The sequence below is a fragment of the Sus scrofa genome, chromosome 10 (genome assembly GCF_054392235.1).
Source record: "Sus scrofa isolate SSC_HxYL_T2T_F1_AM1 chromosome 10, Sscrofa_HxYL_maternal_Yorkshire_Landrace_v2.0, whole genome shotgun sequence".
Taxonomy (NCBI): Eukaryota; Metazoa; Chordata; class Mammalia; order Artiodactyla; family Suidae; genus Sus; species Sus scrofa.
The window spans coordinates 8,268,445-8,287,215 of record NC_139392.1 but is presented as its reverse complement, the minus strand read 5'-3'; the positions used below and the strand labels follow the sequence as shown (position 1 = coordinate 8,287,215).

The following is an 18,771-nucleotide window of genomic DNA, read 5'->3' as shown; positions in this document are numbered from 1 at the left end:
GAAATTTAAAGCGTCACCCCTGCTTAGACTCAACAATTCTGACCATGATCCACAAGTAAGACAACAGTATAAATAACACAAGCTCCTCCTGTCGTAAAGGCCCCTCCTGGCAAAGCACGGCTCCCCCGGGGGGCAGCAGCAACCCAGCAGCACTGCCTCACCTCAGCCACGATGAAGGGAGGGCACCCTCGAGGGGCCCTGGCATGGATACACTGGCCCCAACCATCTTCTTTGGATGCTCCTGTCCAGTTCTGAAGACGACTTGTGACACTAAATGATTTCTTTTAAAGGGCGTGAACAAATTACTGTGTACTAGATTGTAACACAGCTACCTACCATGGTAGCCTTGGAAAAAAAAGCAAGGCACAAAACCTCCTTCACTAATTGGTTATGCTACAGGTGGCAATTTGAAAAAACCAATGACAGAGCTCCCATGGTGGCACAGCAGGAGGAATCCGACCCGGAACCATGAGGTTGCGGGTTCGATCCCTGGCCTTGCTCAGTGGGTTAAGGATCCAGTATCGCCGTGAGCTGTGGCGTAGGCTGGCAGCTGTAGCTCTGATTAGACCCCTAGCCTGGGAACCTCCATATGCTGAGGGTGTGGCCCTAAAAAGGCAAAAAAAAAAAAGAACAAAACAAATGACAACTGATTTCTTTTTTGTATAATTACCAGTATACCATAATTTCAAAAACTTTGAAGTTGTTAGGGAGGAATTTCCCTGCCAGACATGATGGAATGAATGGTATTGGACTATTCCTCACTGTAAACGACAGTAATAAAAACTGGCCACGATCCACAAGGGAACTGTGTTTAGGCCCTGGACGAGAGGCAGCAGAAGACCTGAAAGGTGGTGAATACCCAAAACAAGCCCCACAGTCAAGCAGGTGGCGTTCTGTGTCAGCCCTGCTGCGAGAGAAAAGGCCACGTTTTTCCAGGGGAGGTAAAACCCAAGTGAAAACCGAGTGACGGTCTCTCTCAACTGAGGAGGCTGAAAGCAGAGTAGCGGCGGGAGGACTTAGGAACACAGTTTAGGAAGACGGGAAAGGCACCAGGGCAGGGGGGAGGGCGCACAGCGCTGGCACAGGGGGTTCCAGGGCCACAGCTCTGGTCAGCTGCACCTGTGCCGGGGAGACTCCCCAAAGAGAGCAGGAGCGAGGCTCCTGGAGGCCTGGGAGCTGCCTGGAGAGAGCAAGGTGTGGGGGGGTGGATTCAACAGTTGCAGCTCAGGCAGAGGGACGAGCCCTCCGGGCATTCGGACTCCAAGAGGGCAGCACTTGGGACACCCCTGAGTAGAAGCCACGCCCTCCAGTAAAAAATAAACCTTAGAGAGGCCACCTGTCCTTAACCCAGCAAAAAAACAAGCCTAGCAGGATGAGGATCCTTTGATAATGGAACTGCCTACCGGAACAAGTGTCTCATCTTTTTAAAAGAAGAGGACACTGCTAATCCACACTCCTGACATGATGCATCACACACACGCCCGACACACAATCACAACTTCCTAGGCATGTGAAGATGCAGGGATGTACTCCAAATAAGTGAGATGAGGCAGAGGCTGCAATGAGCCCCCGGGAACTACAACATCTCTAAGGAATGTGTTGGATTTAATTTAAAAGTAGGACATAGCTTTTCCGCGCTGACAGCTCTCTCACAAACACGGAGAATGTTCTTTCTGTAAGAAACGCGCAGGCACCAGCCCAACAAAGTGACACAAGACAAGAAGGGCAAGGATGTGCTGTGTGCCCAGGGCAAGCAGTGCTACACAGGAAGCAGAGTGGCTATGGTGGGCAGACTAGGCCGATTTTCCGGAAAAAGGCTAAAACTACAAAGAAGGCTGGAATGCGCTGACCCCAACTGCAGATCTAAGAGAATGCTGGCGATTAAGAGATGCACGCATTTTGAGCTGGGAGGAGATAAAGAGAAAGGGCCAAGCGATCCAGTTCTGTGCTTCATACTTCTATTATGAAGACAATACAATTTTGAGATTGTTTACTTTTTGTTTCAGTTGCTTTTTTGGAAGGGAAATAAACTATCATCAATAAAATTCTCCTTGGAAAATCTGAAAAAAGTAAATACAATTATAAAAATAGGACATAATGAGTAAACAGACAAGAAATTTCAGCAGAAGGAAGTTCCCATTATGGCTCAGTGCAAATGAATCTGACTAATATCTATGAGGACGCAGGTTCTATCCCTGGCCTCACTCAGTGGGTTAAGGATCCCGTGTTGTCCCCTGGTGTAGGCTGCAGATGAGGCTCAGATCCGGAGTTGCTGTGGCTGTGGTAGAGGCCAGCAGCTACAACTCCGATTAGACCCCTAGCCCAAAAACCTCCATATGCCATGGGTGTGACCCTTAAAGAAAGACAAAAGAAATTTCAACAGAGAAATACACTAAAGTAGAATCAAAAAGGCAATCTTAGAACTGAAAAGTCCAACATCTCAAATAAAATAATGGACCAGATGGGCTTACCTGCAGACTGAATACTGCAGCAAAATGGCAGATACTGATCTAAACTTAAGAATGAGGAGAAAAGAAATTGAAAAAAAAAAAAAAAATAGTGCTTCAGTGAGTGGCCTCTAGGCTAATATCAAGTGGCCTAACAGGACACTGAGTCTCAAAAAGTGGAACAGAGAGGGGAGAATGAGGAAGTGCCACAGGGAGAGGAAAGGAGGTGAGGGGTGGGTGGGGGAGAGAAGAGTCTCCCTCAGTTGTCAGCCGCAGTGTGTCCAGACTTTCCCACACATTTCCTGGGGGCACCATGATCCCTAGTGTAACCCACCAGGCTAATCCAGGTACAGACCTACCAAAGCAGTAACAGGAGGACAAACTCATAAAAAGAAGGTGATGATGTTTAAAAAAAAAAAAAAAAAAAATACAAACGGTCACTAGGCTCAAGAAAAGATAACTTCCTAAGTCATTAGGGAAATGCAATGAAAACTAACATTAAAGGAGTTCCCGTCGTGGCCCAGCAGAAACAAATCCAACTAGGAACCATGACATTATAGGTTCGATCCCTGGCCTCACTCAGTGGGTTAAGGATCCGGCGTTGCCATGAACTATGGTTTGGTCGCAGACGCGGCTTGGATCTGGCGTTGCTGTGGCTGTGGCGTAGGCCAGCACCTGTAGCTCCGATAAGATCTCTAGCCTGGGAACCTCCATATGCCACAGGTGCAGTCCTAAAAAGACAAAAGACCCCCCCCCAAAAAAAATCTCTGCACATCCAGTAGAACGGCTCAAATTAAGACTGAGGATAAAAAAAGCACTGGTAGGGGTGTTGCTGGCGGAAATGTAAAATGGTAATAACCACTTTGGAAGACAGTGCAATAGTTTCTCGTAACATCAAGCAGACACTTTTCTGTGTCTCAGAAACTCTACTCCTAGTATTTCCTTAAAAAATACATGTCCATAGAATGGTTTCTACTGAAGTGTTCACAGTAACTCTACTCATCATCTCTCCAGACTGGAAATAAACCAAATGTCCCTCAACAGACAAATGGATAAATTCTGAAATATTAAGTCAATGGACCACTCAGCAACACAAATGGATGAACCACTGACACACTCAATAACGGGCTGAATCTCAACAAAAGCATTACGATGAAAGAAGTCAGAAGAGACAAAAGAACACACATCATTCCACTCATATGGAATTCTAGACAAAGTGAATCTACGCTGACAGAAAGTCTAAACTGCTTGTGCCAACAACAGGGGTGATGCCAACATCCGCTTTCCTTCAGGGAACCTGGACTCTGGCACCGGCTAAGCAGAGGGTCCTTACGTGACCAGCCTCTCGTAACAACCATGGGCACCAAATCTCTAGTGAGCTGCCCTGGTGAGTAGCTCCCACGTCTGTCACAATTCATTGCTGGAGGAATTAAGTACGTCCTATGAGATACCATGGAAAGAGAACTTGGGAAAGCTTGTATCTGGGTTCCACTGACCTTCACCCCACGTGTCTTCTGTCAAATTGCTTTGCAGGCTCTCACTATTAAATCGCAGCTCTAAGTACCTCTATGTGCCGAGTCCTCCCAGCCAATCACTGACCCTGGCAGTGGTCCTGGGGACTGAACACAGATACAGATGAACAAGACAAGTTCAAGGGTGGAGCCCTAGGCATGCCAGTCTTTTGAAATTAGGGAAATAAGCAAGAACTACCAAAAGGAACTGAGAAGGAAGAAGGAGTTGGGATAAAAATCAAGATAATAAGGTGTCCTAGAAGCCAAAGGAAGGGTCTTCAAATGTACAGGAGAATCGAATGACTACAGCAAATGCTATCGAATGACAGCTCTAATCAGGTGAAGACCATGAACTGATTCTATGACTCAGCAGATCACGGGTAGCACCACCAAGAACTTTATGGAGTAGCTGAGGGCAAAAGAATTAAAGAACTTCAAAAGAGGACGACATTGAAACATCATCAGATGAACTACTCCTCTTGCTTTAAGAAGAAGAGAGAGGAGTTCCCGTCATGGCGCAGTGGTTAACGAATCCGACTAGGAACCATGAGGTTGCGGGTTCGGTCCCTGCCCTTGCTCAGTGGGTTAATGATCCGGCGTTGTTGCCGTGAGCTGTGGTGTAGGTCGCAGATGCGGCTCGGATCCTGCATTGCTGTGGCTCTGGCGTAGGCTGGCAGCTACAGCTCCGATTCGACCCCTAGCCTGGGAACCTCCATATGCCGCTGGAGCAGCCCAAGAAATGGCAAAAAAAAAAGAAAAAAAGAAGAGAGAGATGAAGCAAAAACTGGAAGAGAACTTTGGGTAGTTTTTGTTGATTTTAAGGCATAATTAAAGCATGGCTATACGATGCCTGAAATGATTCAACAGAGCGGGCAGCTTTATGATGCAAGAGATGGGAATAATTAGTAGAGCAGTGTCTCTAAAATAGTAGGTAAAAATAAGACAGCTGGAGACAAGGAGCTGGCCTGAGGTAAGAGCAGAGCCAATTTCTTATCAGACACAACTTAGAACAGATTTACAAGGAGATCCCACTGAATAGCATTGAAAACTATGTCTAGATACTCATGTTGCAACAGAAGAAAGAGTGGGGGAAAAACTGTAATTGTAATGTATACATGTAAGGATAACCTGACCCCCTTGCTGTACAGTGGGAAAATAAAAAAAATATATTAAAAAAAAAAAAAAGAGCAGAGCCAATCCAATCAGAATTACAAGTGTGACTACAGATGATGTGAGCAGAGACACACAGCGACAGGCAGATGGGATGGGGGAACTTAGGAAGCCTCCCCTCTCCGTGAAAATGACGGAAGGTGTTAGAAGCTTAAGGAACAAGAAAAAAGGAGCAAAGAGTCGTTCCGGCGTGGCAGAGCCGACAAGGACGCTGCAGCAGCAGTGACGCACAGCGTGTGCGGGCTCACCTGAAGAGAGGTCATGAACTGAGACTGCGGCTTCGTGTGCACAGGCGTTTCTTTCCCAACCACGTGCACTCGTCAGGGGCAAAGGCAGATGTGCCCAGCGCCGTGGTTCTCCAGGCGGACAGGCCAAGGGAGAGAGGCACGAAAACGGAGACGCTACACTACAGCGATTTAAGGCTTGAATCCAAGTCTGACAAAGAGGGAAGTAATGCGGGCGGTCCCAGAGGCGCTCAAGCATTTCTGAACTGGGAAATCAGTCAGTCATTTCCAAGGAACGACGGGGGTATTCAGAGGGCAGCTGAAGACTCCATCAGGCCCAAGTCCTAATGGCCTAGGACTAGAAATCTGGGCGGAAGCAGTGGAGAGGCAGCGGTGCTGGGAGAGGAGGGAAGGAAAAGAGTCGAGAACACAGACTCTCTCAGGATGGCCTGGGAGGGCCTGCGGTCCCTGAGAAGCCTTCCGGAGCCGTGAAGCCCAGCCTACTTCACGGTAACATCAAAGCACCATTTGCCCATTTTCAAACCCTTGTTATCTCAAGAACGTGCAGATTTCCCAGAGGCTACAAGACTTGTGATGAGGTCACCATTTAGACAAGAGCATCTGTCTAAATTCTCTTTTCTCGAATGCTCTATGAAGATAGGCTTAGGGGTGTAACTGTGAAAGTTTCCCAAGATTAACTCAGCTTGTCCTAAATACTTCCACTATGTTTCTACTAGCTGTCTTCAGTTATATCTGCTATGATTACTTTAAAATACAAGCTTCCCTTGTACCTAACAAAGACACACAAGAAATAAGTACAGGCAGCTGCAGCTTGGATTCAGCCCTGGCCTGAAAACTTCCCTATGCCACAGGCACGGCCCTAAGAAGGCTGGGGAGAAAAAAAAAAAAAAAAAGAAGATATAAGTACACTTTGCTGTTTTGCAGTATCAGTTTTTAAAATGTTCTGAAAACTTTTAGATCTTTAAGTTTTACCTAAAACTGTTGAAAGTATTTTATTTTAAATATATTTTTCTTACACCTGACTTGCCTGTTCAATCCAGAGCTGCACCATCTAAATCCAACAGTGCTGACAGAGGTATATAGGACCGGGTGGAGTTCTATGACTCTTGGGATAACTCAAAAAAAACAGGGTAAAGCTGCATATAAAAAATTTAAGTAACAAAAATCAGCATTCCCTCAACTTTATCGCTGTTGCTAACCTGCCTTATTGCACCCATGCTACAGAATGTTTTTGAACAGGATTAGAAAGCCAGTTGTGGGCTGAGACCAAATATTCAGAGTTTAAAGAAATATTTTAAATAAAGATGGTGAAGACTTTCCTAAAAAGCACAGATTGTTACAGAATTTCCAACCTGAACCGAAAAAGCCCCTGCACCCTCACCACAGAGGGTGCTCAACGTCTGAGAGACGAGAAGCCCATCCAAGCGATCCCAACTCGGCCCTCCTCAAGGGCACAGTAAGTCCTCCAACTAAAGCGTATCTTGCCTGCAGAGCCGCCCCTCTGTCTTCCAAGTGAATACAGAGGTAGCTGGACCTGATGGTGTGTTTCTATTCCTCCAGTACCAGCAGCAACCTATCCTTATAGGTCTTTTATGGGAGCATCTGGCTACAAACGTACACGGTGTTGAAACACTCCAAGGGCTGCACACATCCGCATCTCATGCTTTACCCCAGAACATCTGTGTTGCCCTCTGCACTAAGGGTGCAGGGCACTGCCGGGGAAAAGCAGCAAGCATCTTAGCATGAATCAAAGCGGTGGCACTAACCTGCATTGGCAGTGATTCAATTTTTCTCTGCCACACATTTTCAAGGAAAGAAAAAAAGGCTAGTTTAACTTAAGAACGTCCTGGATGAAGTGACCTGGGTAAGACTTTGTGGCAAGCTTTGATTCTCAATGCGCATCTGAATGCTCGGTGTGACTAAGTACTGGGACTACGTCAGGGAGAATCTTCCTCATCACTGGAGCTGAGAGGAAACCAGCGGCTCTTCCCACCGGGTACCATGTTGATCTGAACGGACAAATGACAAGCTATGGTAACTCAGATCTGCCTATTTGGTTGACTTTCCTAAAAAGTGAACAAAGCACACCTGTTATTTCAATGATACCAATTCACTGTTTCAAGGGCAAACCAGAATTGTGGAAAACATTTATCCGCCACAGTGAGTGTTACAACTTCCTAACACATTTTAAGTTCAGAGATGTGATCAGTGGTTATAGAAATGTGATTTTTCAAAAAAATCTATTGTATGACGAAAGGTAACAACACCTGGAATGCCCAAACCAATCAAGACTTTCCAAAATACCCAATGTGTGATGTCAGAAAATTATGCAAGGACAAAAAGTCCGTTCAGAGTACAACATCCACTGATGGATTTTTTTTTTTTTTTGTCTTTTTGTCTTTTGTTGTTGTTGTTGTTGCTGCTATTTCTTGGGCCGCTCCCTCGGCATATGGAGGTTCCCAGGCTAGGGGTTGAATCGGAGCTGTAGCCACCGGCCTACGCCAGAGCCACAGCAACTCGGGATCCGAGCCGCGTCTGCAACCTACACCACAGCTCACGGCAACGCCAGATCCTTAACCCACTGAGCAAGGGCAGGGACCGAACCCGCAACCTCATGGTTCCCAGTCGGATTCGTTAACCACTGCGCCACGACAGGAACTCCTACCACTGATGGATTTTAATGTAACGGAGTACGATCTGTATAAACGGAGTTCATCGACTTCAAAATTTGGGGAGAGTAGCAAACACCACCCACAATTATCTGAAAAGACCATATAAAAACATGTTTTTTCCAACCACACATCTGCATGAAGCCAAATTCTCTTCACACAGTTCAACCAAAATAACAAAGCAGACTGAATATAGAAAGAGGTATCAGAATTCAACAAAACATTAAAGAGATTCACAAAACTGTAAACCACTGCCATTCTTCCCATGAAAATGTCTGGAGATATAGTTATTCTTCATTAAAAATGTTCAAGACACCAAACAATGGCCTTATTATTTTTAAATTAGTAAATATTTATGAAACATTCAGGCCTAATTTCTAACATGGTAAATATCAATAGATAGAAACAAAAACCATACGAACAAGAACTCTTAACAGCCCTGAATGGCTTTTTAAGAAGGTGAAGTGCGATCTACCAGAGATTTAAAGGCTTGGGCATTTCCGGTCTAGGAGCGAAAATGATGAGGACAGGAAACCTATCACCTCGTCAGGCCCTGTGGCGGGAAACAGGTGGACAGAGAGCTGCCACCACTTCACAGGGTTTGGGAAAAGCAGCTCTCAGAGCGCAGCCGCCCTTCACCGGATCTTCCCTCTCACACTGATCAGCCCTGTTTTTACCCTGGAAAGAAGAGGGAGCAGCACTAGCTACCTAAGAACCAGGATCGGTGGGCCGTCCCTCTGAAACGTCAGGCTCGTGTGTCTAACAGCACAAAGCGTCACAGGCAGAGGGGCCCCTACCAATTTCGCTCCCACTTCCTCCGTCCTGGACACTCCACAAGATGATGCTGCTCTCCGAGGCGACCGCAACCATTTTGTCTTTGTCTCCGTGTGGACCCCCGACCACTTTTGCATTTAAAGCCACTCGCTCAATGGTCCAATCCAAATAAGGGCTTGTAAACACCTGCTGCCATCCTGAAGATTCTTTGATTCTGTTAAGTAAGGAGCGACACAAAAGTCAGACTCAGCAGCACTTAAGCAAACAGAACACAAATGAATGCACCAAAATACATTTCATCGCGGCTACTTATCTGCCTCATACGTATTAAACATAAAATTATGTTCATCTATAGCCTCCAAAAAAGCCAGTTTTATTCCTGAGGTACCCTGTATTTACATGCATAACACAAAGGACATAGAAGCCGCTTAAGAGACCAGAGTTCTAGGGAATTCCTGTCACGGCTCAGTGGTTAAGGAATCCGGCGAGGAACCATGAGGTTGCAGGTTCGATCCCTGGCCTTGCTCAGTGGGTTAAGGATCCGGCATGGCTGTGAGCTGTGGTGTAGGTCGCAGACACGGCTCAGATCCCACGTGGCTGTGGCTCTGGCATAGGCTGGCAGCAACAGCTCTGATTAGACCCCTAGCCTGGGAACCTCCATATGCCGCGGGAGCGACCCCAAAAAATGGCAAAAAGACAAAAAACAAAAAGAGAGACCGGAGTTCTATAACTCTCCAAAGAATAATTTAGCAAAGTCCTCCAAATTTTAAAAAAACTTTAATAACTTAAACAAATAGTAGTATCTTTTACTTTTCTACATAAAGAAAAAGTGGTACTGTCATCATCTATGGGAAGAAATAGTCAACAAAAATCAGAATTTCAGGCCACTTATTATTCCTGTCACTTGTCAGTTACTCACTTGTTACCCACTGAAACTCAACTGTTTTTTGATACTTCAGATGATGGTCTAGTCAGGCACACTCAGAGGCAGTGGTCCAGTAAACAACACATGCTCCAACACCCTGGCACAGCCGAGAACATAAAAGTGGGGCTTTGGAAAACATTCTCTGAAGACTGGACTTTAAAAGCATCTAAAGGAAAAAGGGGAGTTCCCATCATGGCTCAGTGGTTAACAAATCTGACTAGGAACCATGAGGTTGCAGGTTCAGTCCCTGCCCTCCCTCAGTGGGTTGGGGATTCGGTGTTGCCGTGAGCTGTGCTGTAGGTCGCAGATGCAGCTCAGATCCTGTGTTGCTGTGGCTGTGGGGTAGGCTGGCAGCTGTAGCTCCGATTTGACCCCTAGCCTGGGAACCTCCATATGCCACAGGTATGGCCCTAAAAAAAAAAAAATAATAATAATAATAATAAAAGCACCTAAAGAAAAAAAGTCTCAAGATACTGTTCATTTCCCATGAATGGCTAAATAAAAGTATTTTTTTAATATTTAATTTCTGATCAATATATCTGTGTATCTTACATAATTTATTCTGTCGTAACTGAATTTAGGTCTTTCAGACATGTATTCTGTGTGATTATACAGTAAGGCTTCATAAATTTATGACCCACACATCTAAGTACTCATGACAGTAAATAACCAGAACTTTGAACTATGGAGTATCTATGTTAAAAGTTACACCAAACAATTCAAAGATTCTCTATGCTTGACTTAAAGAGAATAAATAAATATGAAGAAAATGAGTGCTCCTTTATATACTACCTGACATATTCACCACCCAAAAAAATCAATCTTTAGTATTTATAAGTGACAGTCACCTAATGACCTCAGTCAAATCACTATAACTCATTTCTATTGAAAAATGTATGCTCCAAGAATAAAACTCAAATTCACAAAATGTGCAATTCAACTTTCTTTTCATTTCAAGAACTAAAAACTTAAAAGCAATTCACAGAAAAACGTATCAACTTTTCCTAGGCATTGTACGGTCTGTAATTACCCACTTCAGCCACCAGATGGAATTCATGTGTTAAAGAAACAGAAATAATTATTTAATAAACTCTAAAAACAGACACATTGAGAAATGGAAGATAGATGTTCTGAGAGACTGTCAGACTGGACACAAAGCAGGGGTTGCCAGTACTTCAAGAACAATGCCAATACCCTATGTGGATGCAGATGTGTGTGTGTGTAGACAGAGAGACAGGAGGGCTGTCGGCTCTTAACACTGTTCAAGAAAGAGATGCTCTAGCTAGTGAGGTAAATCTTGTGATCCTTAATTAATAAAACTAAATATGATCTCATCTTTTACAAAGACTGAACTTCCTTTTTTCTGTCTTTAGGGCTGCACCTGTGGCACGTGGAGGTTCCCAGGCTAGGGGTCAAATTGGAGCTACAGCTGCCAGCCTACACCACAGCCAGAGCATCACGGGATCCGAGCCGAATCTGCGAGCTACACCACAGCTCGCGGCAACGCCAGATCCTTAACCCACTGAGCAAGGCCAGGGATTGAACCTCGTGTCCTCAAGGATACGAAACGGGTTCGGTGCTGCCGACACAATGGGAACTCCCAAGATTTTAAGTCTAAGTCATTCTCCTCTAGAGAAAGAGTATTATAAAATAAAAAGATGCTAAAGAGTGAAAGAAAGAATCGGGGCAGCCTATTTGAAAGTGATCATAACAACTGCATAATTTAATTCAGTAAGATATATGAATTTATTTAAGTTACAGTTAAGTATGAAGAAGCAATGTTTGCTCTCTCATTTTCCACACATGCAGGGAATTTTAAACACGTAAAACAAGACAGAAGGAGCGCTGATGTCTCAGTGCCCCGTATCCTCACTCCTTCTGCGGAGCCAACTCTCGGGAAAGAGCTCAGCCATACAGGAGTGTGCTTGCCTCCCGCATCAAGAGCGCAAGGAGATACAGTGGAGGGAAATACGCCTACGAGATGCTGGAACTTACTATAAGCACACTTTACTGCCAACCGTATAAAACTAAATCAATAGGTCAGCACACAAGAGAGAGTCTAAAATTAGGTCCAGTTTATAAAGGGGGCTTTCAAAGTCAATGAGAAAAGACGATTTATGTAATAATCAGAACATAAGTAGCCACCCAGGAGGAAGAACACAGATTCCTAAATCTTACCTGACACACCAAAAGTAAATTCCACGTGTATTAAAGACCTAAAGTGGGAGTTCCCATCGCGGCCTAGTTGTTAACGAACCCGACTAGGATCCATGAGGACACAGGTTCGATCCCTGGCCTCACCCAGTGGGTTAAGGATCCAGCATGGCTGTGGCTGTGGTGTGGGCCAGCAGCCACAGCTCTCAAAGGACCCCAGGTACAGCCCAAAAAAAGACCAAAAAAAAAAAAAAAATCTTAAGTGGAATATAAGCTCCAAAAGGCCCACAATCTACACACTCCCCATCAATACATTAACATGTTGTAAACCGAGCAAGAAAAATATAAGAGCAAAGCCTAACAATGTAGACTATTAATGAATACACATGAAAGATACATAGGGCTTTACTTTAGGGTGCTAATGTTCCACTTTTTAAGGTTTTAGAATTTATAAATTTATAAAAAGCTGTGGGAAAACAACTTGTTAAGAAAAAGATTACGCTCTTAAAATAATGGATTTTCCTTTCTCCTCACATCTTTTTATTGCCATTAGGTTGAATGATATAACCGTACATGAGGAAATCTATGATGTCCTTAACTCTTTCTGTCACTTTGCACAGGTATATTGCTCTGAAATCACTGACTTTCGGTGAAAGCAAAGAGAGCGTCTGATCAAGAGCAAACACAGGAGTTCCCGTCATGGTTCAGTGGTTAACGAACCCAAGCAGTATCCATGAAGACATAGGATCGATCCCTGGCCCCGCTCGGTGGGTTGGGAATCCAGCGCTGCTGTGAGCTGTGGTGCAGATCTCAGACGCAGCTCAGATCTCTCGTGGCAGTGGCTGTGATGCAGGCCAATGACTACAGCTCCTATTAGACCCCTGGCGTGGGAGCCTCCATATGCTTCGCGTGTGGCCCTAAGAAAAAACCACCAAAAAAGCAGACACAAAGAAAAGATGCAACAGCATCATCTTTCTTAAATCTGTCACTAAGTGAGTCAAGTTTCGTGCAATACATGTGTCCCTGGTCAGCAGCGTCCTGGCACTACCGCACAGTAACACTGCCCACGCTGTCACCCCTGGATAACGCGGTGTAACTGCTGCGCAGCTCCTCCGGAATGCCTCAGCAAAAAAGTGTACACAACATTTAAAGGAACAAAAAAGTGAAATCTAAAAGTTTTGCAATTTAGATCCATAAGCTGGTTAGGTACAAAACAACAATTCTAAAAAAATCTTTTTTCAAATCAGCCTCACATCATATTAAATCATCCTCAAAAAAAAATCATCCATACTGTTCAATAAATAATATAAACAATACACAGAACACTCTCAAAACAGCAAAGTATGCACCCAATCGCTACTGAAATGAAAATATAAGGTGGAGGGAGTTCCCGTGGTGGCACAGCAGTAACAAACAAGACTAGCATCCATGAGGATGCAGGTTCGATCCCCGGCCCTGCTCAGTGGGTTAAGGATTGGCGTTGCTGTGAGCTTCAGTGCAGGTGGCAGATGCGGCTCAGATCTGCCGTGACTGTGGCTGTGGCTGGTGGATACAGCTCTGATTCTACCTGTAGCCTGGGAACTTCCATATGCCATGAGCATGACCCTAAAAAGACCAAAAAAAAAAAAAAAAAAAAAAAAAAAAAAGAAAGAAAATACAAAGTGGAGATTATTCACATAAAAGGCTTTTTTACCACACATGGCAAACCTTTCTTAAACTGAGATTTTATTAAAAAATACATTTGGGATTCTTAAAAGACATCTGTATGGAGTCCTCCGGTGGCTAGCAGGGGAGGATCCAGCATTGTCGGTGCCGTGGCTCGGGTCCAAGCCCTGGCTCGGGACCTTCAGCACACCAAGCGTGCCGTCGAACAAATTTTCCCAAAAATAAAAATAGTACCTACACACTACAGAAGGTATTTCAAGTATTTTTAATCTATTGTGGCTACTTTTCCTGAACTACACTCAATAGTGACAGAAGAGTGACACAGGTTTTGGGTTTTCGGCAATAAATTCAACGGGATCTAGGACACAGCCCAGCCACCCGGTGCTTCTGCATCATCCCCTGTCATTAACACGCTCACTGCACAAAGTGATTCTGAACCAAGACTCCTGCCTTTGCTCCTATTAAAAAAGAGATGCTACGAGTCTGCACCTCTGCTCCTTCCCCGTTGGTGTCTCAGAATAAGCAGAAATTAGTAAAACCCAAACCCCCTCTGTGTGGAGCATCAGAATGACATTTAACCACATCCCTCTGCCCACAAGGGTCCTGCTGAGGGCCTCACTCCCAGCCACATCGTGCTTATGGCTTATGACGAAGGTGTCCTCGTTCTCCCCGCCGATCGAGTACAAAAGGCGCTCATCACAGGCCAAAACGACATCAACAAGCCTGCCTCATCATTGTCCATCATCAACGATTCAGAAGCTGGATATACTGAGCAAGGGGGCCCAACTTCAAGCTACCTCAGTTACATCACAGCTTCAATACGGCCCGTACAGTTTGAACCAAGAGTAACAGCTACCAAATTAGTTATAAAAATAAAACTACATTTCATCAGGAGACCCAAAAGTGGGGAAAATATGGAAGAAAAACTTTGATGACTAAAATAAGCAGCTCCTGGAGTTCTCTGCTGGCCCGTAACAGAACCAGCACTGTCACTGCCAGGGCGCAGCTTTCATCCCTGGCCCGGGGAGTTCCACGTGCCACAGGCAAAACAGAAAGTAAAATAAACAGCTCTTAAATCCATAAATGTAAAATCACCATCATTAAAAACGACCACCCCAAATAAACAGGAAACCATGAGTAACTATACAATACCTGTAGCACACGGCAAAATGGGCATAGGCAGCTACGATCCAATTGTGATGTCCAGCTACGATGAGCACCTTTCGTGGATCCACCGGAAATCCTGTTGATACCAGACAAAGACGTACTTCATGCTCTAAAGAAGGGGCGGCAAACTGGCCAGCAGGCCAAGTCCAGTGCTTGTCCTCTTGCGATAAACAAAGCTTAGGGGCTGGAACACAGCCATGTGCACTTGTTTACACAGTCATGGCTCTCATGCTGCAATGAGAGCTGAGTGGTTCCGCCGAGACCCCGGCCTCACAAAGACCCACCTGCTCACTGTCTGCTACCTTAGGGAAAAGAGTCTGCCAACCTCTGTTCTTCAGATTTGGAGCAAAGAGAAGACCACATAGTTTTTAAAACAAGCATTGTATGTTAAATGAGACTTTTTAAGATATATGTGGTATAGATTAAAAAGAGATAAAGCAAAAATCCTACCTTTAAAAATACTCAATATCATCTAGAACTAAGAACATTCATTTTTATTCACAGCATCTTTGCTTACCCAGCCTAACGGCCTCTTCTGCAGTTCCAGACACGACAGGCTGAGTACCACCTCCTCGAGCTTCACTTTCTGTAAAATTTAGTCCATTCCTTGAATCAGCAGAGGACCTGGTTGTGTTGTTTATTTTACGACTAGGAATACCTAGAAAAGAAGGAGATATGTTTGTTTATATATTCATCTACCAAAAATTAACAATTTAACATTGTGGCTAAGAAACACGCAAACAAAAAAATGTGAATTTCATCATAGCTGACATCTCTATCTGCCAATACAGCAATTTACAGCAAATACTTGCCATAAAACACAGGATTAAACTGTTTAAAACTTTTTCAATACCTTTCTAATAGTTATGCTACCAATAAGAAGTAAGGCTAAGCTTTGCCATATTGCACTGGCTCCGGGTTACCACATCAAGCCCTAACCCATTCGGTCTGGCCCTCTCTTTACATTTCTGGAATGGTTACCAAATGGTAGGTCCTCTGTACTACTTTAAGCTGCTCGAGGGCTGAATCGCCCTCTACTTTCAAACATCTCGTACTTGGCAGGGGAGCCCTCTACACAATGAAATCTTGTTCCGAAGGCCGCTGTTCCAGGTAAAAACCAGCCTCTTCTAACTGAAGCGGGGCAGGGATGAGAGGCAGCCCACCCGCCTCTGCCCTGACACCGACAAAGCTCGGCCAAGCCCCTGGGTCCACAAAGGGGACGGGCCAGCAGTTCTCTAAACACAGGGCTCAGGAAACCTGGCTATGGCCAAGGCCAGCCTGACGGCTGCTTCCATAAACTGGGTTGTACGAGACACTGTCGCACCCCTTCGCTGCTGGAGAGTGGATGGCAGAGCAGACCCTGTCTCGCTCACCAGCCTGTTTGGTCCTTTACAGGAAAAGGGCGGCTACCCTAACACACAGGATGACTTGACCTGCGTGAAACTGGATGGTCTCACCACCTCTGGTCGATGTCTAAGCGAGAAGCTCGACACACAGGACGCGGGTTTCCGCGTGTGCGCACTTGCACCTGCGTAATGACGAGCACTGAGGAGAGGAAGCCGAGGTACCTGGCGGAGGCAGGTAGCCGTGGAAGAGGACGCTGCCACAGGACGAGCGCTCCAGCTCCTCGCACAGCAGAAGCCTCCGGACTGAAAACAGGGCGAAGCGAACTGGTCAAGAGCAAACAGAAACACGCTACCCCACTTTCATTTTCGCTAGTTCGAGAGGACAAGGAAAGAGAAGGAACATGTTCACGTTACATCCGTTGACACCATCTTTTTACTATGAAAACCCACAGAAAGCAAGCACTCCTAGTCCATCAAAAATTAAAGCTGATATAAAACACATTTCATGGGGGCAAGTCTAGTGCTCCAAGGGTCACATCATAAACATGAAATATTAGAAGAACACATACCTAACGGAGTGATCCCATAAAATTCCGCCTCATGCCTCAGAACACTGATACTCACACCCCTAGAGAGAAACAAACAATGCCCTCAATCCTCTACCAGCGGCAGCCTGGATCATCACCCCAAGCAGAGCGAACAGTAGTGGGTTCTTTTTTTGGGGGGCGGCGGTGGGGGACACACCCACGACATGCGGAAGCTCCTCTGGTGCCAGGGACTGAAGCCCTGGCGTGCGGCGACCTGAGCCACAGCAGCACCGGACCCTCGCCCTGCTGAGCCGCCAGGCAAGTCCCAGTGCAAGGTTCTTAAAGTAAACGAGGTCGGAAGGTTTATGTTTTAATTGAAGGCTAAGTGATACAATGCTGTGCTAGTTTCAGGCATACAGCAAAGTGATTCAGTTATACATAAACATACTTTTAAAAATTTTTAAAAATTGATGCCTCAATTGATTTACAATGTTTGTTATGGTCAAGTGCAGAGCAAAGTGATTCAGTTATTCACAGACTTACATATTCTTCTCGGAGTCGTTTCCCTTCCAGGTTATCACAAGATACTGGGGATAGTTCCCTGTGCTACACAGGAGGTCCCTACTGCTTATCTACTACTTTATACTTAGTGCTGTGTACATGCTAAGCCCAACCTCCTAAATTATCCCTCCTCCCCTCCCCCTTTGGAGGTGATAAATTGTCTTCTCTGATTGTGGGTCTATTCTGTTTTGTATATAAGTTCATTTGCATCATTTTTTTAAGATTCCACATACGACATCACATACTTGTCTCCGTGTCTGGCATATTTCACTTAGTGTGCGCATCTCCAAGCCCATCTATACTGCTGAAAATAGCATCATTTCCTTCCTTCTTTTTTATGACAGAGTAATATGCCATTGTGTTTGTGTGTCTGTGTGTGTGTATAAACACATACACCACACTTTCTTTATCTATTCATTAGTTGATGAACATTTAGGTAGTCAAAGGGCTTTAGAACTTATTTTGCCCCTAAGATCCTTAATAATTTGACAAAGTCTAAATTAAACTGCACACCACCAAGAAAGAACTATTTCTTACTAAAAAAACCCATTAGTATATAAATGAATTGGATGACTAAATGAGAGGATAGGACTTTATAGGGTTAGTATAAGTGATTCTTAATAAGTATCTAACAAGGCAAACAAGAGCGAAAACCATTCTTATGGTATTAATTGCTTTTAACTTTTTATCATAATTTGTATTTTAACCTCCCCACTTACCCTGTAAGCTCCCTGCAAGCATGATCTACTTCTGACTTGTGTTTATCTCACACAGTGACTACCACAGTGCCCATATACAATGGTTATGCAATACATACTTGGTGAAGGGACAAATGATACTCTTCTCATCGGAAACCAAAAAATGAAAGATAGAACGTGGGGAGGGGGAGGAGGATCAGTCTTAAGATGGGCTATTGTTATCCAGATAAAGATGCTACAATTAGTAATATGAAAATAAGAGGTAAAAAGAATGAAAGCTTAAGAGTTTAAAATGACTCACTTTAGGTTGTTTCAGTTAGAACCTGTGCTTACTTAAAAATATTGCCTGGGCAAAAAGGGGGGGGCAATCGCTACAGAGCTCATGAAAACCAAAGAGGATGATGAAAGAATACTATGAACAATTTCATACCCACGAATTTTTTATTTATTTATTTTTGGCTCTTTATGGCCACATCTGTGGCATATGGAAGTTTCCAGGCTAGCAGTTGAATCAGAGCTGCAGCTGCCAGCCACAGCAACACAGGATCCAAGCCATGTCTGTGACCTATACCACAGCTCACGGCAACACCGGATCCTTAACCCACTGGGCAAGGGCAGAGATTGAACCCACACCCTCGGGATACTAGTTGCTAAGTCACGGCAGGAACTCCCCGTGCCCACAAATTTGATAACCTAGATGAAATGGACCGATTCCTTAAAAGACACAATCTCCCAAAACTCACACAAGAGAGAAACTATCTTTTTTTTGGTCTTTTGCCTTTTCTAGGGCTACACCCTCAGCATATGAAGGTTCCCAGACTAGGGGTCGAATCGGAGCTGCAGCCGCCGGCCTACACCAGAGCCACAGCAACATGGGATCCGAGCCACGTCTGCGACCTACATCACAGCTCA

The 18,771-nt window shown here is 44.7% G+C and overlaps 1 protein-coding gene across 10 annotated transcripts in view; it reads right to left on the bottom strand.

Moving 5' to 3' along the window:
- The window catches only part of KCTD3 (potassium channel tetramerization domain containing 3), a 61,295-nt gene that overhangs the window by 28,688 nt on the left and 13,836 nt on the right, over positions 1-18,771 (bottom strand). For 6 of the 10 annotated variants that reach the window (XR_014817267.1, XR_014817269.1, XM_084979033.1 and 3 more), the window contains 5 exons: positions 16,643-16,701; positions 16,296-16,376; positions 15,245-15,385; positions 14,713-14,803; positions 8,840-9,030 (listed from right to left, as the gene is read on the bottom strand). Coding sequence is in view for 6 of the 10 variants with exons in the window: in XM_084979033.1 (XP_084835159.1) it covers positions 8,840-9,030; positions 14,713-14,803; positions 15,245-15,385; positions 16,296-16,376; positions 16,643-16,701 (563 nt within the window). In the remaining 4 variants the exon portion in view is untranslated. Of the gene's footprint in view, positions 1-8,839; positions 9,031-14,712; positions 14,804-15,244; positions 15,386-16,295; positions 16,398-16,642; positions 16,702-18,771 lie in introns of all 10 variants that reach the window. The other 4 variants (XR_014817266.1, XR_014817268.1, XM_084979031.1 and 1 more) reach the window with 1 other exon arrangement.